Source organism: Gossypium raimondii, chromosome 8 (assembly GCF_025698545.1).
Source record: "Gossypium raimondii isolate GPD5lz chromosome 8, ASM2569854v1, whole genome shotgun sequence".
In the NCBI taxonomy this organism is placed as follows: domain Eukaryota; kingdom Viridiplantae; phylum Streptophyta; class Magnoliopsida; order Malvales; family Malvaceae; genus Gossypium; species Gossypium raimondii.
The window spans coordinates 5,918,169-5,938,885 of record NC_068572.1 but is presented as its reverse complement, the minus strand read 5'-3'; the positions used below and the strand labels follow the sequence as shown (position 1 = coordinate 5,938,885).

Below are 20,717 nucleotides of genomic sequence, written 5' to 3'. Positions count from 1 at the left end.
CATTGTTTGAGCTGATAAACTCCTTGTATGTACTTAAGTAAAGGAGGGCCAATAGGCAGGAAGAGCATCTTGAAGGAGCTTTCCAGGCAAAGGCCAAAGTAGGCTCAGGTTCAAATCTGAAAGGGAAGAAGCCTTGGATCGATAAAAGGGGGAAACCAATGAGAGATGCAGGCAAAAAAGTGTTCCCACCATGCATTCACTACAAGAAAACCACACATTTAGAAAGGTACTTTTACAGGCCAGACATCCAGTGCAAAAGCTGCAAACAGTTTAGCCATATTGAGAAAGTGTGCAGAAGTAAGGGGAATGAACCAGCTCAGCAGCAAGCTCGAGCTGCTGAGGATCTTTAAGATTAGGAGGAACATGTTTTCACAACTTCTTACTTTGCAAGCTCAAGCAAAGTCAGATGTGACTGGCTAGTGGATAGTGGCTGCTCACACCATATGGCAGTTGATGAGAAGTTATTCAAGGACTTTGATAAGAGTTTTGCTGTAAAAATTAGAATTGGTAATGGGAATCTGATTGAAGCTCAAGGCAGATGAGATGTTGTGATCAACACTTGTTTAGGTAACAAAATCATTTCTAATGTGTTTGTTGTGCCTGACATAGATCCGAATCTGCTTAGTGTTGGTCAGTTAGTGGAAAAAGAGTATTCTTTGGTCTTTAAAGATGACTCTTACATTGTTAAGGACTCACTTGGTCAGGAGTTAGTCACAGTAGCAATGACAAATAGGTGTTTTATGCTCGATGTGAATCAACTTGAAAAAAAGGCTACACAAGTCTTGTTGATAATGCTGGCCTATGGTACAAAAGGCTAGGCCATGTCAACCATAGATCATTTGACTTGTGACATAAGTTGAACTTGGTTAAAGATATATCTAGATTTGAAGTCAGAGACACTGTTTGTGAAGTATGCCAGCTTGGTAAGTAGGCTAGATTGCCTTTTCCAGCTAACAGTGTATGGAGAGCTCGAGAAAAGCTTGAATTAATTCATTCTGATATTTGTGGACCAATGAGGACTCCTTCATTAAATGACAGTAAGTATTTTTTTCTGTTCATAGATGACTTAACCAGGTTCTGTTGGGTTTACTTCTTAAAATAGAAATCAAAAGTATTTGAAGCATTCAGCAAATTCAAAGCTTTGGCTGAAAATCAGGTTGGTTACAGAGTTAAGGCATTGAGATCAGATAATGGCACTGAGTACCTGTCTAAAAGATTTCAGAAGCTATGTGAGCAAGCTGGGATTCACCATCAGCTAACAACAGTTTATACTCCTCAAAAATGGAGTATGTGAAAGGAAGAACAGAACAGTCTTGGATATGGCCAGGTGCTTGTTATTTGAAAGCAAACTGCCAAGTAAATTTTGGGCTGAAGCTGTGAACACCTCAATATATCTGCTCAATAAGCTGCCAACTCATGCTGTGAAAGAAAAGACACCTTTTGAAGCCTGGCATAGATTCAAGCCTACTGTTTCACACCTGAAAGTGTTTGGTTGTGTATGTTATGCTCATATTCCAGCAGAAAAGAGGACCAAGCTTGAAAGAATGGCTGTTCCAGGAATCTTAGTTGGCTATAACAGTACTAAAAAGGGCTATAGAGTGTTTGATCCCTCAACAAAGAAGATTTTGGTGAGTAGGGATGTAAAATTTGATGAGGAGAAGGTTTGGAGCTGAAATGGTGTAGATGCAAGCTTGATTGAAGAAGATCAGCTAGATTTTGTTCTTGAACTTGCTGAAGAAAGGCCAAGTAATGAAGCCATTAATGATGATCCTGTGAGAGGCAGTAGAACTATTGCTGACATCTACCAAATATGTGATGTTGCAATAGTTGAACCATCTGATTTTGAAGAAACTGCTAGGGACAAACATTGGAAGAAGGCTGTGGAAGCTGAATTAGACATGATTCATAAGAATGACACTTGGGAATTGGTTGATAGACCAGATCAGAAGAAAGTTATAGGTGTCAAGTGGGTGTTTAGAGCCATGTACAATGCTGATGGCTCATTAAACAAACGCAAGGCAAGGCTTGTGGTGAATGGCTACAGCCAGCAATATGGTATCGATTTCATGAAGACATTTACTCCAGTAGCAAGGCTAAACACAATTAAACTTCTGTTTGCATTGGCTACTCAGAAGCAATGGAAGGTTCACCAGTTAGATGTTAAGTCAGTATTTCTTAATGGTTTTCTCAAAGAGGAGATTTTCATTGAGCAACCAGATGGGTTTAAGGTCCTAGGAGAAAAGGATAAGGTCTATAAGTTAAAAAAATACACTGTATGGCCTAAAGTAGGCACCAATGGCCTGGTATGACAGGGTTGGCACATACCTGTCTAGGCTCGGGTTTGAAAAAAGTGTTAGTGAAGCTACACTTTATGTGAAAAGGTCAGAAAGTAAGACTTTGCTGATTGTTTCTCTCTATGTGGATGACTTACTTATGACTGGAAGCAAAGATGAATTGATTGGTGAATTTAAAGTACAAATGCAAGAGGTGTTTGACATGATAGACTTGGGAATCATGACATACTTCCTTGGTATGAAAGTGAATCAATCTGATCAAGGCATTTTTATTAGCCAACATGCCTTTGCTTTAAAGATACTTAATAGATTTTGTATGCTAAACTTCAAAATAGTCAGTACACATGTGGCTCAATGGGAGAAGCTGAGTAGTAGTGGGAATCAAGAGAGGGTTGATGAGAAAGAATATCGAAGCATGGTAGATTTCTTGCTTTATTTAACAGTAACTAGGCTTGATATCATGTTTAGTGTTAGTCTTTTGTCAAGATTTATGCACTGTTGTGATGTGGTTCATTTCAAAGCAGCTAAGAGGATCCTCAGATATGTCAAAGGAACTTTAAGCTATGGAGTTAAGTTTGATAAGGGAAAGGAGTTTAAACTGACAAGTTATTTTGATAGTGATTGGGCTTACTCTGTGGATGACATGAAGAGCACTTATGGTTACTTCTTTACCCTTGGATTAGGAGTTTTCTGTTAAAGCTTGAAGAAGCAATAAACTGTTGCTCAATTTACAGCTGAAGCAGAATACATTGCAGCTGCTGCATCTATTAATCAAGCCATTTGGCTTAGGAAGCTCCTGTATGATCTCAATGAAGAACAGGCTGAACCAACTGAAATCAGGGTTGATAACCAATCAGCAGTTGTCATAGCAAAAAATCCAATCTTTCATGGTAAGACTAAACATTTCAAGATCAAATTTCATTTTGTTCGAGAGGCTGAGCAGTCAAAGGAAGTTAGTCTTGTTCATTATAGCTCAGAAACTCAATTGGCTGATATTCTGACCAAGCCATTAGGAGCTACTAGATTTGAAGCTTTGAGAAAGAAAATTGGTGTTTGTTGCATACAGTCCAAGGAGGAGTGTTAAGCTTTGGCCTGCAATGCAACAGGAGACCAACAACAGTTCAGCACAACACCAGCAGTAACACTACTTGATGTGAAGCATTAGAGCCGAACCGAATGCAACAATCTGTTTTGATCATTTTGTTCCTATGTAACTTTGGCTAGTTCACTTGTAATTTGTTCACAAAGTTAGTAGGATATGTTCTTGATTTGAATTGATGTAATAGGCTGATACGTCAGCTTACTTTTGTGTGTAATTTAAGTTAACATTAGTCATGTATTAGTGGGAGCAGTTAAGTCATTAGGTAACTGTCCAATTCATTTTGTAACTCTCATATATTTCAAATTTTAAATGAAAATGTGTGTGAATTTTTCAGTTATCATTCTTCAAGTGTTTCATTATATTTTGCTTCGATTCTTTTGTTTTAGTTTTGCTATTTTTACCTTTTGCTGTTGCCAAAGTTCCAACACCAATGAGCTGGGATGCAAAAAGATGAAGCTTTGGGATCTTTATAGGAAGGAAGAATGATCTTGGTAGCAAAAGTCAAGAATTAGATGATATGTTGAGGGTGACAAGAATAGCAAAGTTTTCCACTTCGTAGCATCTGCTAGAAGGAGATCAAATCTAATCAGTAATCTCAAAGACAGAGAGTCCACTTTACCGTTCGGGCATACAGGCATATAATAGGAAGACTTCCCTGAAATTGCGTAGGTTGGAGGTCAATTTCAAAACACTTAAAAGTGATGATGTCTCATATCTTGAAAGAAGGTTTACTGAAGATGAAATACTGTTGGCTATTAACTCATCTGATGGAAATCGTGCATCCTAGCTTGATGGATTTAATTTGAGTTTCTTCAAGAAGTATTGGCAGGATCTTTAGCCTTGGGTGTTGAAGTTCTTTGAGAATTTTTTTAAGGGAATAGCTGGGATAAGAACGTGAATCACTCATTTGTCACTCTCATCTCTAAGAAGGATTCTCCATTTGGGTTGGATGATTTTAGACTTATAAGTTTGGTTGGTGGTGTTTACGAAATCTTAACAAATATGCTATTGAGTAGGTTAAGGACGTTGGTTGATAAGTTGATCAGGGAATGCCAATTCGCCTTTATCCCTGGAAGACAGATTTTGGATTGTTCATTAATAGCAAATGAGGTGCTGGATTATGTTAGGACGAACATGTTACAAGGTGTGGCCTTCAGAGTGGATTTCCAAAAAGCCTACTCTACGGTGGACTGGGACTTTCTAGAGTTTGTGATGATAAAGATAGGTTTTGGTAACTGGTGGTGTAAATGGATTAGGCTATGTATGTCTACTGCTTCAATATCCGTTTTTGCTGATGGCTTACCGATAGAATGTTTTTGTATCAAGAGGGGGTTAAGACAAGGTTGTCCCCTCTCACTTTTCCTTTTTAACGTGGTCGCTGAGGCTCTTAGCGTTATGTTATCCAAAGCAGTCGATAGTGGGTTGTTTAATAGGGTTGTTGTATGTAACTCCGTTGCATCAATCTCTCATCTTCAAAGTTGCTGACGACTTCCTAATTTTTTGTGGCACGAGTAAGACCCAGTTATGCAATGTCAAGAGAACTTTGAGATGCTTCGAATTGATTTCTAGGCTTAAGATAAATTCGCACAAAAGTAAATTTTTTGAGGTTAATATCGATAGGGGCGGCTTAAGTCGTGGGCAATTAGTATGAAGTGCTCGATCAGGAAGCTGCCCACCACTTATCTCAGGCTTTTGATTGGCTGTAGGAATAACGACTCGAGTTTATGGAAACCAACTATCGATAAAATAAAATTAAGATGTTATGATATGGTGGAAGGCTCGTGCTTATTAGATCTAGTGATGGTTTTTTCTCTGTGAAATCTTTCTGTAATACGATTCTATCCAACTCTACTTTATCTTTCGATTGGAGAAAGTTCATTTGGAATGGGATTGCTCCCCCAAAGTTGTATTCTTCATGTGGTTCGTGGAAGGGTCCCAGTAAAGGATGAATTGGTGAAAAGAGGAGTTATTCCTGATGATTTGATGACGTGTTCTTTCAGTATTAGAGTTCACTAATTAAGTAGCTAGAACAGTTACATTCTAGATTTCTATTATTAACAAATTTGCAGTTAAGCTGTTATACAACAATTAAGAAATCAAGTGTATAAATACATGTTCATCTGCAAATATGAAAAAAATAAATTTTCCAGTTTATTCAGTAGTTGCAAAATTGTTTACTTAGTGCTTTCTTTACCTTCATTAAGTCGTCAAAAACCTTTTCATGGTATCATTCATTTGCCTAAGTTCTGGGCACTCTCTTCCGCTGCCAAACATAGCAAATTCAGAATAATCTACTACTGCTCCTAATGGCCCACAGACAGTTCCTTCGACTCTGAATCTAGCAACATCATTCAATGTTGATCTTGGCAAATCTCGTCTAATCCAAAGCTTCCCTCGACATGATACGATTAAGCTAGATGAAAGTAATTTCATCCAATGACAACAGCACGTGAAATTGATAATTGAAGGATACGAGCTTACCAGATTTGTGAACGGAACTCTGCCGATTCCGCCGTGGTTTGTACCAGATCAAGAAGGAAAGTTAATTCTCAACCTTGAGTTTTCTCTATTTTATGAACAAGATAAGTTACCGGCATCGTGGTTGTTATCCACGATTAGCAGTCCATTGTTATCGTGTTTTACATGAGTGACTACATCCAGCGATGTTTCGAGCACTGTGACTCGTCTCTTAGTTACTGTAACTGGAGCCAAGTTATCCAGAATCAAACACGAGTTGTATTCCATAAAGAAAGGTACTATGTCAATTAAAGAGTATATTGCTAAAATACAAAATACATGTGCGTTACTTGAGGCTTCAAGGCACCAGATCTTGGATTCTGAGAGAGTCGAGATAGTACTCGCGGGGCTTTCGCCGGAGTTCGCCTCGGTGGTTACATTAGTGTCCTTCTCTTCTGAACCTCTGCCCATGACAAAGTTGGTTGACATACTCCTGGAGAATGAGAATCGACAGCAAAAAATTAGTACTGGAAACTCCGTTTCAGGCGAGTATGGTTGGCCCTACTACTTCGGATCTTCATTTTTCAGGGACGGCGGTGGCTATGAGAGGTGGTCATACTTTCTGTAACGGTCGTGGATAGACTACAAGAGGGTCGTACTTTCTGTAACGGTCGTGGATAGACTACAAGAGGATGTGTGTAGTGCCAGATCTGTGGCCGTTTGAGGCATCTAGCACAGAGATATACTACAGATTTGATTGTCAATACGGTGGTCCCCTAGCATCGGCAGATTTACGGGGTCCTCATGACCGGCTGACATAAGTTGAAACAACGCCTGGGCATGGAGTGGCGTTTGGTATGCAGCATGGTGTGGCTGCCGTACAAATAGGTCTTTATCCAGATCTGAAGTCTACTGGGTATGATCAGGCCTCTCCAGCACCGATGGATGGTTGGGCTTCGTCTGACTGGCTTCTCTTTAGTGGTCTGACGCCTGGGCATGGAGCAGCGCATGGTGCTCCTTCTATGGTTGCTGCACAATAGGGTCTTTACCCCACTAATAATATGGCTGATGCTAATGAGGGTTATTACCCAAAACGACGTGCAGGTGGGCTATTTGTTAACAAGCCAAGTGTTAACAACATACAATTAGGTAGGCCTGCTGAGTTGAATGAAAAGAACCACGTTGGGCCACACTTTGCTACTGGGTTGGGTGGTCCATGGTACACAAAGCCCAAAGCAAGGTACTTTCAAGGGCTGAATCATGATGCTAGTGTTGGGCCGAACTTTCCAGGTCGTGTCACGGGTTCTCTAGCGTGTATAGGTATTCCATGAATTCCTAATGTTTCAAGGTCCAAATACTCGAATGGAAGTGAGTCCAATATTGCTACATCCAGTTATGGTGTTAACTCGAGTTTTGGTGCTAAAATATTTGGTTCTAAAGAGCCGTACATTTGAGAATGATAATTCAACTTCGTGGTATCCTGACTCCGGAGCGACTTATTATGTATGTAAAGAGGCATCCGCACTAAACAACTCCACTCTGTATTTAGGTACTACTCCACTTTTAATGGGTCATGGAACGCATGCTAGAATTGAGCATGTGGGTAGTTCTACGTTGGCTACAACAACTAAATTGATGTGTTTGTCTAACGTTTTACATGGGCTTAATATTCGTAAAAAATTGTTGTCTGCCTCATAATTTGCTTGAGAGAATAATGTTTATTTTAAGTTTCACCATTTTCACTGTGTGGTTAAGGATATTCAGACTCAGGACGTTTTGTTGCAGGGCCACACACATGATGAGCTTTATAGGTTTTCACAAGTTGCTAAGAATAATACCAGTATTAATCTGTCAACACATAATGTAATTTTAAGACCGAGTTTCTCGAATGATGAAGTGTTCGAACTTTGGCATCGTCGTCTGGGTCATCATTCAGCTCGTATAGTTCAGACTGTTTTAAAAGATTGTAATGTGGTCACAAATAAAAATAATCTTATTCATGTTTGTACTGCGTGTCAAAAAGGAAAGTCATATAAGTTGTCGTTTTCTAAATTCGTTATTCTGTACACCTTTTCGTTTGAATTAGTCGTATCAGACTTATGGGGACCTGCAGCTGTTGATTGTGGCGGTAATTGGTACTATGTTTCTTTTGTTGATTTTTTAGCCACTTTACCTGGTTGTTTCTCATTCAACGTAAATCTCAAATAATTGACTATTTTATTCAGTTTCAGCGAATGGTCAAAACACAATTTGAGAGAAAGATTCAATAGTTTTAAAGAGATTAGGGTGGTGAGTTCCAGTTATTCACATTGTTACTCTCATAACATGGCGTTATTCATCAGATTTCATGTCCATATACTTCAGAACAAAATGGAATGGTCTAACAGAAACATCGACACATTGTTGAGGTAGATTTCACGCTTCTTGCTCAAGCAAATTTATCGATAAAATTCTGGGGATATACTTTTAGATGTGCAATTCATCTAATAAATTGATTACCCACTCTGACCTTGCAAGATAAGTCTCCATATTCAGTATTTTATGGTAAATCCCCAACCTATGATCATCTTTCAATATTTGGATGTTGTTGTTTTCCATACCTTCATCATTTTAACAAACATAAGTTGGAGTTTCGATCCTAGCCCTGTACTTTTTTCGGGTATAGTCCGCATCATAAAGGCTACTGATGTCTTATGCCGGACGGGAAGGTTGTCATCTCTCGACATGTCATTTTCAATGAAAAATGATTTCTGTATCTCAACCATTCTTCATCATCTACTACACCAAATGATTATGTTACCACGCTTGTTCCTCTTATACAGTCTCAATCCCCTCATTCTAGCTTTCCTAGCAGGAATACAAAGTCACTGAATCCCGTTGCTCTACCTTGTGATTAATCACGCTTGGATGATAACTTAAGTGCCTTGGATCACAGTAATGATACTCCATCTCACACACCAACGTTATCCAGTACTGTAGCTGATCCTCCACAACAACTTAGAAATACAAGTAGTAACACCCCCTCTCTCACACCGGAGTTTTCCACCACTGTAGTTGATCCTGCCTAGCAACTTGGTAATACACATCATATGGTGACACAATACAAAGCTGGTATTTTCAAGCCCAAAGCTTTAGTTGTTGTAGTCGTTGATCATAAGCCCCATACAATTGATGGAGCTTTTATACATAAGGAATGGAGAGTAGCGGCTCAAGCTGAGTATGATGCGTTAGTTCGTAATCGCACTTGGGAGTTAGTTCCTTTGCCATCAGGAAGGAAGGCAATTGGTTGCAAATGGTTGTTTAAAATTAAATGAAATCCTGAAGGCACTGTTGCTCGACGGAAAAGAAGATTAGCGGCTAAAAGATGTTCTCTGGTACTAGGGTGTGATTTTCGAGAAACATTTAGTCCAATTGTTAAACCAGCTACCATTTGGATCATTCTATCGATTGTTGTGCCCAAGTAGTGGCAATTACAACAGGTGGATGTAAATAATACATTCCTAAATGGTGAGCCCACTGAGAAAGTATACATGCAACAACCCCCTGGACATGTTCAACATAATGTCGATGGGCAACCTATTGTTTGTCGATTGACGAAGGCGTTTTATGGGCTACGACAAGATCCGTCAACACATAATGCAGTTTTAAGACCAAGTTCCTAAAATGATAAAATGTTCAAACTTTGGCACCATCGTCTGGGTCATCCTTCAGCTCATATAGTTTAGATTGTTTTGAAATATTGTAATGTGGTTACAAATAAAAATAATATTGTTCATGTTTGTACTACATGTCAAAAAGGAAAACCACATAAGTTTTCATTTTCTAAATCTGATAGTATGTATACCTTTACGTTTGAATTAGTCGTTTCAGACTTATGGGGACCTGTAGCTGTTGATTGTAGTGGTTATTGGTACTATGTTTCTTTTTTTGATGTTTTTAGCTGTTTTACATGGTTGTTTCTCATTCAACGTAAATCTCAAGCAATTGACTGTTTTATTCAGTTTCAGCGAATGGTCAAAACACAATTTGAGAGAGACATTAAACAACTTCAAAGTGATTCCTAAATGGTGAGCCCACTGAGGAAGTATACATGCAACAACCCCATGGACATGTTCAACATAATGCCAATGGGCAACCTCTTATTTGTTGATTGATGAAGGCGTTGTATGGGCTACGACAAGCTCCGTCAACACATAATGCAGTTTTAAGACCAAGTTCCTAAAATGATAAAATGTTCGAACTTTGGCACCGTCGTCTGGGTCATCCTTCAGCTCTTATAGTTTAGACTGTTTTGAAATATTGTAATGTGATTACAAATAAAAATAATATTGTTCATGTTTATACTACATGTCAAAAAGGAAAGCCACATAAGTTTTCATTTTCTAAATCTGCTACTATGTATACCTTTCTGTTTGAATTAGTCGTTTCAGACTTATGGGGACCTGTAGCTGTTGATTGTAGTGGTTATTGGTACTATATTTCTAATAGCATGGTTTGATAAGTTGAAATCCTATCTTCTTTCTGTAGGTTTTGTGGGGTTGAAATCTGATGCTTCCTTGTTTATACATGTTACTGATATGCCTCGTTTGTATGTGTATATGTTGATGATATCATTATTAAAGGGAACTCAACTCAAGAGATTGATGTGTTTGTTGAACAACTTCACCCTGAATTTTCGCTCAAAGACATGGGGGATCTTCATTATTTTTTGGGTGTTGAGGTCACTCGCCTAGCTGACGGAACTCTTCACTGTGTCAACGTAAGTACGTACTTGACTTGCTTGATCGTTGTCATATAGTTCATGCTAATATTGTTTCTTCCTTTTTGTTTAAGACTATGGGTACTCTGATTGAAGATCCTAGAGAATATCATAGTCTTGCCGGAGCATTACAGTATGTCATGCTTACTTGGCATGATATTTCTTATGTTGTAAATCATATTTTTTAGTTCATGCATGCTCCAACAGATATTCATTTTGTGGTACACAAACGAATTTTATGCTATTTATGTGGTATAGTTTATTATGACTTGTTTGTAAAACCGTCTGAGAGATTGTCGTTAGTTGGATATGTTGATGCTAATTGGGGATTAGATTTTGATGATCGACGATCAACTACGGGGTACTATATCTATTTTGGTGATAATCCTATATCTTGGTGCTCTAAAAAGCAACAGGTTGTGTCTCGATCCATAGTTGAGGCAGAGTATCGAGGGTTGGCGACTGCGACTGTGGATGTTACTTGGCTATTGTCTTTGTTATGTGAACTTCAATATCAATCTGCTGATACACCAAAAATATGGTGTGATAATTCAGTGTCATGGCAATTGCAGCTAATACGGTTTTACATTCGAAATTTAATCATACCGAACTTGATTTGTTTTTTGTTCGTGAGAAAATTGTCGATGGATCTCTTACCATCTGATTAAATGCTAAAGTTACATATTTTATGTAATTAAATTGGTTAATTTATGAGAATGCACCACAAATTTTGCCATATTTATTGAATTTTGTGCAGGAATGCAATTTGGGGCTAAATAGAAGAAAAAAGAAACAATTGGGCTAGATTGAAGAAAGAAGCAAAGAAGGAGGGCCAAAGAAGAATTTTTCCAAGATTAATTAGCTGAAATTGTTGACTTAGTGGGAGATTATTTTGGGATATTTTTTATATTATGGAATATTTTCCTTGATTTTCTATACTAGTTGGCTCTTAATTTAGCAAGGCCACTAGTATAAATAGAGGCTACATTGTTCATTTTAATCATCAATTCATAAATCAAGCTTTCAATTAAGTCTTTCATTAAGTGTTTTTCTTTTTTCAAGTATTTTTCATTTAGTTCTTTTATCAAGTTTTTAATTACCAAGTTTTCTATCAAGTTTTGTAGCAAGTTCTTTTTAAGTTTTTCATCAAGTCTTTTCATAAAATTTTTCATCAAGTTTTTAATCGTTTCGTTTTTAAATTAAGCTTTTATCTCTTGCAATTCAATCTTTTCTATCTTTTTTTTGTCTGCAATTAATTTCCAACCTTGCGTCACCTTCACCGCTCACTTTCATTTTTTTCATTTATTCAATCTTATTTAATTATTCCAATACTAACATGCCCCAAACCTTAGCCAACTAAACCCATTTTCAGCTTTAGGCCGGAATTAGCCTCGTCAAAACCCGTGAGTTACGAACCCGAGCCATTTAACTCCTAATATTCCAGTACTTATTACTTTTCCAGATTAAGAGTATGATTTTGTCAACTCACAAAGTCAGATCAACACTAAGTCAAAAAAGACGTCGTTTGATTTAGTGTGATTAGACGTACAGTTGGAATTTCGAAAGGAACGTTTCTAATCAGTTTTCTGTGAACACATTGGCGTGCCAAGAGGAGATTGTTGTTTGGTTCCGTCAAGGGAAGTAGTAACCGGATTTAAATGTCCCACGCGGTTGAGGGCATTAGTTCGAGCTAGGCTCTTCTAGAACGCAAAGCTGTTAGAGTTCTAAATCACGAATGTTTCGTGGTTGTTCGATCGGTAAGGGTTAGTTATTGGACGTTCCATAACTAATTTACACAAGGAAGAGTTGGTGTCCGAGGCATCCTTGGTAGCTATAACTAGCTTATTGGAAAAGAGGAGTTCATCCAATTTCGAGGATCGGTTCAAAGACGAGGAAAATTCGTGCCTAAAGCTGAGCTTATTCTAATTAATTTTTCTTAATATTTATTTCACTGTTTTTATTATCTTGTTTTCAACTTTTACTTTTTACGTTATTTTTCTGTTTATTTCAGGTCATCAAATTTTATCCCCCCGAATTTCTTGGACACGACAGCTGCTCCGACATAAATCTGGTCAAGAGAGCAACAATTTACAGTAAACCAGTCTCTGAGGGATCGACCCTACTCCCTATACTGCATAATTTGCAAATTAAGGCGTAGGTTTATATTGGTGGATTCGACACCCATCACCATCGGATAAGTTCCTGTCTGTGACCAAGTAACAGAGGTTCTTACTAAACCGCTGTCTACTTCATAGTTTTGTAAACTTCGACAGCTTCTACGAGTTTCAAAAGTTGAGTAGATGGGTGAATATTAGAGTTCACAAATTAAGTAGTTAGAGCAGTTACATTCTAGATTTCTGTTATTAACAAATTTGTAGTTAAGCTGTTATACAAAAGTCAAGAAATCAAGTGTATAAATACATGTTCATCTGCAGATATGAAAACAAGAATGAATTTTCTAGTTTATTCAGTAGTTCCAAAATTGTTTACTTAGTGTTTTCTTAACCTTCCTTGAGTCATTACCACAAACCTTTTCATTCTGCCATAGTGACATTGAATCTGTTTCCCACTTAATTTTTTCTTGTAAAGCTATATGGTTGGTTTGGCAACATTTTTGTAATCTATGGCAGGTCTTTATTGTGCACCCTTCCTATCCAGTATCGTTTATTCAGTCTTGGTGGTTTTCTCATCCAAGATTTTTTAGTGAAGTGATGTGGTCCATGCTGTTCTTGATAAAATTGTTCTCAATGTAAAATTGTTCACATTCATATAAAATGCTTACAAACTATTTATAGATTATAGATAACCCTTTAAAAAAAACTGAAAATATTAAAATCTAATAATAACCAATGACTCTTGACCTTTCATTCTCCTAAACAAAAACTACTAATTTAAACCCATTAAAAAAACAACATAACTCTTGACCTTTCAACTCTTGACCTTTCACTTACATAACTCTTAACTTTTCATTTAAGTTTATTTAACAAAACTCCCCTGTAAACTTAAATGCTTATGCCATCCTTCATGTCGATTAATTTCTTGTAGTTGTCGAAGAATACCATCGGTAGCAGTTTTGTAAAGATATCCGCGACTTGGTCCCGACTTGCCACGTGCACTAATTTCACACTTCCTTTCTTTACATGATCTCAGATGAAATGAAAATGAATGTCAATGTGTTTGCTTCTCTCATGATTCACTAGATTCTTTGCCAACTTAATCGCTGATTTATTGTCAACTCGTATCTCAGTTGGACCAAGTTGTTGTTGCTCCAACTCGCCTAACAAATTTCTGAGCCATATAGCATGACACACACACCAAGATGCTGCCACATATTCAGCTTCACATGTCAAGACTGTCACGATTGGTTGCTTCTTTGAAAGCTAAGTAAACGCCGTGTTACCCAAAAAGAACACATATCCCGATGTACTTTTTCGATCATCTAAATCTCCACACCAATCACTGTCAGAATACCCAATCAACTTGTAATCTTCCATATTTGAATAGAATAACCCGAGTGGCATCGTTCCTTGAATGTACCGTAGGATTCGCTTTAACGCCTTCCAATGTGAATAAACCGGCTCCTCCATGAACCGACTTACAATGCTAACACTTAGCGAAATGGCAGGCCTTGTGCAAGTGAGATAACGAAGGCTTCCCACCAAAATTCGGTATTTACTTGCGTCGACTCATTCTCCCCCATCGAATTTCGAGAGTTTTACACCTGGTTCCATTGGTGTTGATACCGGGTTGCAATGTGCCATCTTGTATTTCTTCAAAATTTCCTTTGCATATGCCTCATGTGACACAAAAATACCTGTCACTTCTTGTCTAACCTCCAAACTAAGGAAATACTTCATTAAACCCAAATTTGTCATCTCGAATTCTTGTGTCATCTTGCTCTTAAAATCTAGTATCATCTCACCATTGTTCCCCATAAAAATGGGGTCATCAACATAAAAAGCAACAAATAACATATTACCTCCATTCTTCTTCACGTAGAGGGCATGTTCATAAGGACATTGTTTGAACTCGTTCTCCTTGAAGTATGTATCGATACAAGTATTCCATGGCCACGGTGTTTGCTTCAACCCGTAAAGTGCCTTCTTCAATTTCAGCACCTTCTTCTCTTCTCTATTTTTTATGTACCCGGGTGGTTGTTTGATGTAAACTTCTTCTTAGAGCACACCATTCAAGAATGCCGACTTGACATCCATTTGAAATATCGGCCATTTAAATTGAGCTGCTTGTGCAAAGAGCAATCGGATTGTCTCTATTCTTACAACGGGAGCAAATACCTCGTCATAATCGATCCCCTCCTTTTGCTTATATCCCTTTGCAACAAGTTGCGCCTTGTACCGTTCTAACTCGCCTTGAGCATTCATCTTTCTTTTGAACACCTACTTCACACCAATGGGCTGACTTCCTTTCGGTAATTTCGTTAACTCCCATGTGTTGTTACGGTCAATTGCTTTAATCTCCTCGTCCATAGCAGTTTGCCACTTCTTGTCTAGCACCGCCTCTTCAAAACTTATATTCTCGGAATCTGCCAAAAGACATACAATATGTACCTCATTTGTTGAATCATACAAATCTTGCAAACTTCGCATTTTTGGTTGTTGCGGTTCATCTTCATCATCGGTAGTTTCAGGATTTGTCGGTATGATTGTTGGTGTAGCAATTGATGATCCTCCATCTTTGATGATAACCTCCGTTGAGTTATTCCAATCCCACTCGCTTGCTTCATTGAATCGTACATCACGACTTACCACAACCTTTTTACTTATCGGGTCGAGTAGCTTGTATCCTTTTGTTTTCTCATCATACCCAATAAAAATAAACCTTTTGCTTTTGTCTTCGAGCTTCGCTCTTCGCTAATCCGGCACATATGCATAGGCCTCACTACCGAATACTTTGAGATGAGAAACTGACGGTTTTTGTCCGCTCCAAGCCTCTTATGGTGTTTGATCATCCAACTTCACATGTGGACATCAATTTTGCACATAGATGGCACATTGCACGGCTTCCGCCCAAAATTCCTTCGGCATCTTCTTGCTCTTGAGCATTGATCGAACTATGTCGAGAATAGTCTGATTCTTCCTCTCGGCCACACCATTTTGTTGGGAAGAGTACAGTGCGGTTAGGAATCGTCTTATGCCTTGCTCTTCACAATACTCCATGAAAGCCGTCGAAGTATACTCGCCACCTCTATCAAATCGTACAGATTTGATGTGTCTACCAGTTGCTTTTTCCACCATCACTTTGAACTTCTTGAACACCTCGAATGCCTCAGATTTTTATTTAAGAAAATAAACCCAAGTTTTTTCGTGAGAAATCATCGATAAAAGAAATGAAATACCTTTTACCACTAAAAGATTCGGGGGTGATTGGTCCACATATGTCGATATGAATCAATTTGAGAAGTTGCTTAGCCCGATATTCTGCTTTCTTTTGAAACGAAATTCTCGCATGTTTGCCAAGTACACATTCTTCACAAAATTTTCCCTCATAGCCCATGTCTGGTAGCTCATGCACCATGTTCTTCTTCGCTAACTCGTTTAGACCACCATAATGTAAATGGCCAAAACGGAGATGCCACAATGACACCTTGTCTTCAACATCGACTCGCAAACATTTTCCTCGAACACTTTTCAAATTCAACTTGTACATGCGATTTCTCTCCATTTCAACTAGAGCGACCAAACACCCTTCCTTATCTTTCAAGTGTAACACCCGATCTTTCATAAATACCGAATAACCTTTTTCCATGAGTTGCCCCATACTCAAAATGTTGCTCTTAAGGTCTGGTATGTAATACACATCTTGGATTGACCCAACTAACTCATCTTGTTGTAAATAACAAACGGTACATTGGCCTTTTACCTCAACCTTCGACGCATCTCCAAACGACACATGTCCCGTTTCAACCTTTCGCATATATTTGAATAGGTGCTTGTGCCCGCACATATGGTTGCTTGCACCCGTGTCAAGGTACCATACCATGTTGTTGTTGGTGTTGACTTCGTTGTGTGCCATCAAGAGAAAACCTTCTTTTGCCTCCTCATTTTCCATGGTTAGGTTGGTTGTCTCTTCCACCTTTTTTTGAGACGCGACATTCTTTCGCGAAATGTCCCGCCTTACCACAATTGTAACACTTATCAGAGTTACAATCCTTCGCATAGTGACCATATTTGCCACACTTGTAGCACTCGACATTGGAATAATTCGACCATCCGCCTCTTCCACGACCACGTCTTCTTCCACGCCAATTTTGTTGGTTTGAATGCTCCTTCTCCTCATAATTCCCTTTTTGACCACGGCCTATTCCACCACGACCATTTCCTCCATCTCCACGACCACGGCCTCTACCTCGAAAGCTTTGAGAATAGAGAACCTTTTCGTCTTTGATTGATGCCTTGGTTTGAAGTGCTTGCTCGAGTGTCTCATCTTTCTTCTTCTTCTTACGTTGTTCATATGCCTCGAGAGAACCGGCGAGTTCATCGACTGTGAGCGTTGCTAGATCTTTTGACTCTTCTATGGCACATACGACATTCTCGAAACTGTCAGTTAACGATCTCAAAATCTTCTCCACAACTCGTGCATCGGTTAACGCTTCTCCGTTTCGGTTGAGTTGGTTCACCACGGTTTGAACACGCGTGATGTAGTCAGAGACACCTTCCGATTCCTTCATCTTCATGCCTTCCAACTCACCACGAAGAGTTTGAAGGCGGACTTGTTTAACTCGGTCAGCTCCTTTGTACACCTTTGCTAAAATGTCCCACGCTTCTTTTGAAGTTGTCGCACTTGCAATCTTCTCAAAGCCCGACTCGTCAACAGCTCGGAATAACATGTACAATGCCGCCTTATCTTTCGATCGCATTTCTTTCAACGCCTTGTTTTGAGCCGCTGTATATCCCGCAGTAGTTGTCGGTTCTACGAAACCTTCTTGGACCACCTCCCAACCATTTTGAGACCCGAGCAAAGCTTTCATTTGGATGCTCCAATTCTCATAGTTCACCTTTGTTAGTCGAGGCAATGGCACATTACTAGTCACACTCTCCATAGCTCAGATACCAATTTGATAAAATTGTTCTCAATGTAAAATTGTTCACATTCATATAAAATGCTTACAAACTATTTATAGATTATAGATAACCCTTTAAAATAAAAATAAAAAACTGAAAATATTAAAATCTAATAATAACCAATGACTCTTGACCTTTCATTCTCCTAAACAAAAACTACTAATTTAAACCCATTAAAAAAACAACATAACTCTTGACCTTTCAACTCTTGACCTTTCACTTACATAACTCTTAACTTTTCATTTAAGTTTATTTAACATTTCTTTTCTATTGTTTTGTCGACTTGGTTGTATAGGAATGAACTGACCTTTCGGAGGAAAACGTTTGATGCTTTCCAACTTAAAGAGATAATCCTGTTTTGCGTTGCCTGGTGGTATAAAGCCGAATTTCCCTCACCTTATATTTTTGTTCTTGACATTTGCTCTAATCCAAGTAGTGTGAATCGGCATGCGAAGCTGTTGAATAGGAACAAGTTTAGATGCTGGTCTCCTCCACCTTTAGGCTTTCTTAAGTTCAATGTTGATGGGGCAGTTTCGGGCTCTTCGGGGTTTCGTGGGGTAGGGGGATCCTTCGTGATGAGAAAGGGAATACTCGGTTGGTAGTCTCTAAAGCTGTTGGGGTATGTGCGCCTTTGCTGGCAGAAGTGGTTGCCGTCAAAGAAGCCTTGAACATTTTCTTTACTTCGAAGTGGTTTATCCGCCATATCCCGAGGGCCTTCAATATTGAGGCTGATCTGCTCGCCAGAATTGGGATTAATAGATCCAATGAATTGGTGATTGTTTTTTAATTTAACCTTCCTATCCAGTGTTTGTTTTGTTGTGTTCCCTGTTGGGTGTGTCTGGCTGCCATTGTTGTGCTCAGGCGTGCCCACTTGCTTCCTTTATCTTGTATCGTTTCTTGAATTTTCTTTAATTGATTTCACTTTTCAATATATATATACATCTCTGAATGGGTCAAATTGCCTATCTTCTAATTAACTTTAATTTCCAAACAAATTATAAGAGTATATAATTTACAATACTCAAAGAATACAACATATATATACATGCGCAGAATTTGCCTGCACATTTTTGTTTTTTTTTCCCTAGCGATTGCAACATTAAAATTTAAAAAAAAAAAAAAACAATTCACTCAATCTTCCATGCATAAAGAAACAAGCTGAATTCCGCCGTCGTCACTGTAGGGCTTCTCGTCGAATAATACAAGCTTCCAGTACTGGTATCACTGTCACCGCCATGGCTACTTCCTTCTTTATCACTACAATCGGCTAATTCAGCCGGTATGGGTTTAAATATAAACAATCCATGCCCAGTTCCAGGGCTACTAAAAAACCAATCATGAACATCCCACATCACTTGAACCGGTTGTTTATCGACAAGAACCGTTTGGTTCCCTCGAAACTTCCACTGCAAATTCTTCACATGAATTAAAACAACCCCGTCCATACTAATCCACATTTCGGGATCTTTTAGTCCTGTCGTCGAGCTCTCGACGACGATGTCGTGTTCTTTCCTTTTCTGGTAGAACTTAGCTCTCGTCGCAAAGCTTTTCTTGGCGAAAACGTTTTCTTTTTTGTAAAATAGTACTGGTTCAACCAAAGCTGGCCTTGATTTGGTTCTTTTGTAAGCTTTTTTACGGTAATCTCCTAGTAATAAAACAACTTCTTCATCGGAAACTAAGGCAACGTAGTAATCCGAAACTGGTTCGGGGCCACTTGTGAATTTGGCTGAACAAAGATCCCAATAAACATCAACTGGTTTGCCTTCAACCTCAAATGATTTGTACCCTTTTCTGCTCCAAAAATGCCATGGTTTAAGCTCGATCTTACAAGTTGAATGGACGTTGTCGCCTTCCGTGTTGTTCACCATGATGTTGAGAGAATAGTTCATGACGTTCTTGCACCAAGTGATGGTAACGTTACGCCAATAGCCAGCCATGTTGGTTTGGTACATCAACGTGACGGTGGTTTGTGAGTGTTTGTTGTTTATTTGAGGGGGAGGTTCTTCGGTTATTCTCTCTGCATAAATGGCGGAATTTCGAGCTGATTGAGCTCTAATGGGGAAATGAAACGCCATCGTTGAGCAACTTCAAGGGATAATATATAACCCTTAGTTTTTGCATTCAAATGGGATCTATTATTCAATCTCTTGTAACCTTCAAAAATGGTTTCCTAGGACTGATCATGGAAAAACAAAAAGGTTACCTTTGAGATTGAAAGCAAAACCAGCTGAGATTGGTCTTGGCAAAAAACAAGAAAATGGTGAGTAAAAAGTAAGCAATGGAGATTGAACTTTGAAGGGGTGTTTGGTTTCTGGGAAAAGAGATGGAATGAAGGGGAAACAAGCAGGAAAGTTAGTGATTCCATGGAGGAAAAATCTCGATTCTAGAGGTTGTAAGCAAGAATGGTGTCCGAATTAAAAGGGAGTTTGCTATATACAGTCAGTCTGTTTGCATGCCTACTAAACATACAATTCCGTTTTTAAAAGGAAATTTTAAATCGACCATTGTATTTTAGCCTAAAATTGTATTTTTTTTTTAAACCACCAGCAAAATAGATAAGATCGACCATTGGTCACTTTTCCAAAGTGAATGACGGACTAATATTATTGTGAGAGTTTAAACATTGCAACAAAAAGAGAATGAAGGAGTAGTGTCGGTGTGGTGGTGATTATCGACCAAAAAATACGGCAAGAGATGGACTTGGAGGAACTGAAGGTGTGTAGGAGTTAGAACATTACTAATGTTGGAGATGTTTAGTGACATTCATGTTTCACTTCAGCTTCCACTCTTGGTACTACCGGTGGCAATTTTCCCATCACCGACTGACATATCTCAAGCTTTGGTTATTCAAAACACGCTCAAACCTTTTGGGTTACTTTTAATTTGATCCATTTTTTTTCAATTTTGATAATTGTTTGATTAATATAGAATATCAACTTTTTCAAATTTTCTAACCCGTCTACTAGGATGTTTATTATGCTTTCTTCTTTTTTTTTTGAAGATTTTAGTGTACAATTATTTGT

At 38.5% G+C, this 20,717-nt stretch overlaps 1 protein-coding gene and 1 long non-coding RNA gene across 2 annotated transcripts; both read right to left on the bottom strand.

The window, feature by feature from the left end:
* Positions 1 to 5,414: 5,414 nt before the first annotated feature.
* On the bottom strand, positions 5,415 to 6,898 carry LOC128042910 (uncharacterized). The gene is made up of 2 exons (XR_008198477.1): positions 6,204 to 6,898; positions 5,415 to 6,098 (listed from the first exon to the last, which is right to left on the bottom strand). It is a non-coding gene; the product is annotated as an uncharacterized LOC128042910 (long non-coding RNA).
* An 11,923-nt stretch (positions 6,899 to 18,821) lies between these two features.
* On the bottom strand, positions 18,822 to 19,924 carry LOC105790516 (uncharacterized). The gene has a single exon (XM_012618154.2). The coding sequence runs from the start codon at positions 19,767 to 19,769 to the stop codon at positions 18,822 to 18,824; it is 948 nt and encodes a 315-aa protein (XP_012473608.1). The 5' UTR covers positions 19,770 to 19,924.
* Between the last annotated feature and the right edge of the window lie 793 nt (positions 19,925 to 20,717).

What these genes read in the sequence shown, in the direction of transcription:
- LOC105790516 (XM_012618154.2), bottom strand. Translation starts at nt 19,769, where the DNA reads ATGGCGTTTCATTTCCCCATTAGAGCTCAATCAGCTCGAAATTCCGCC.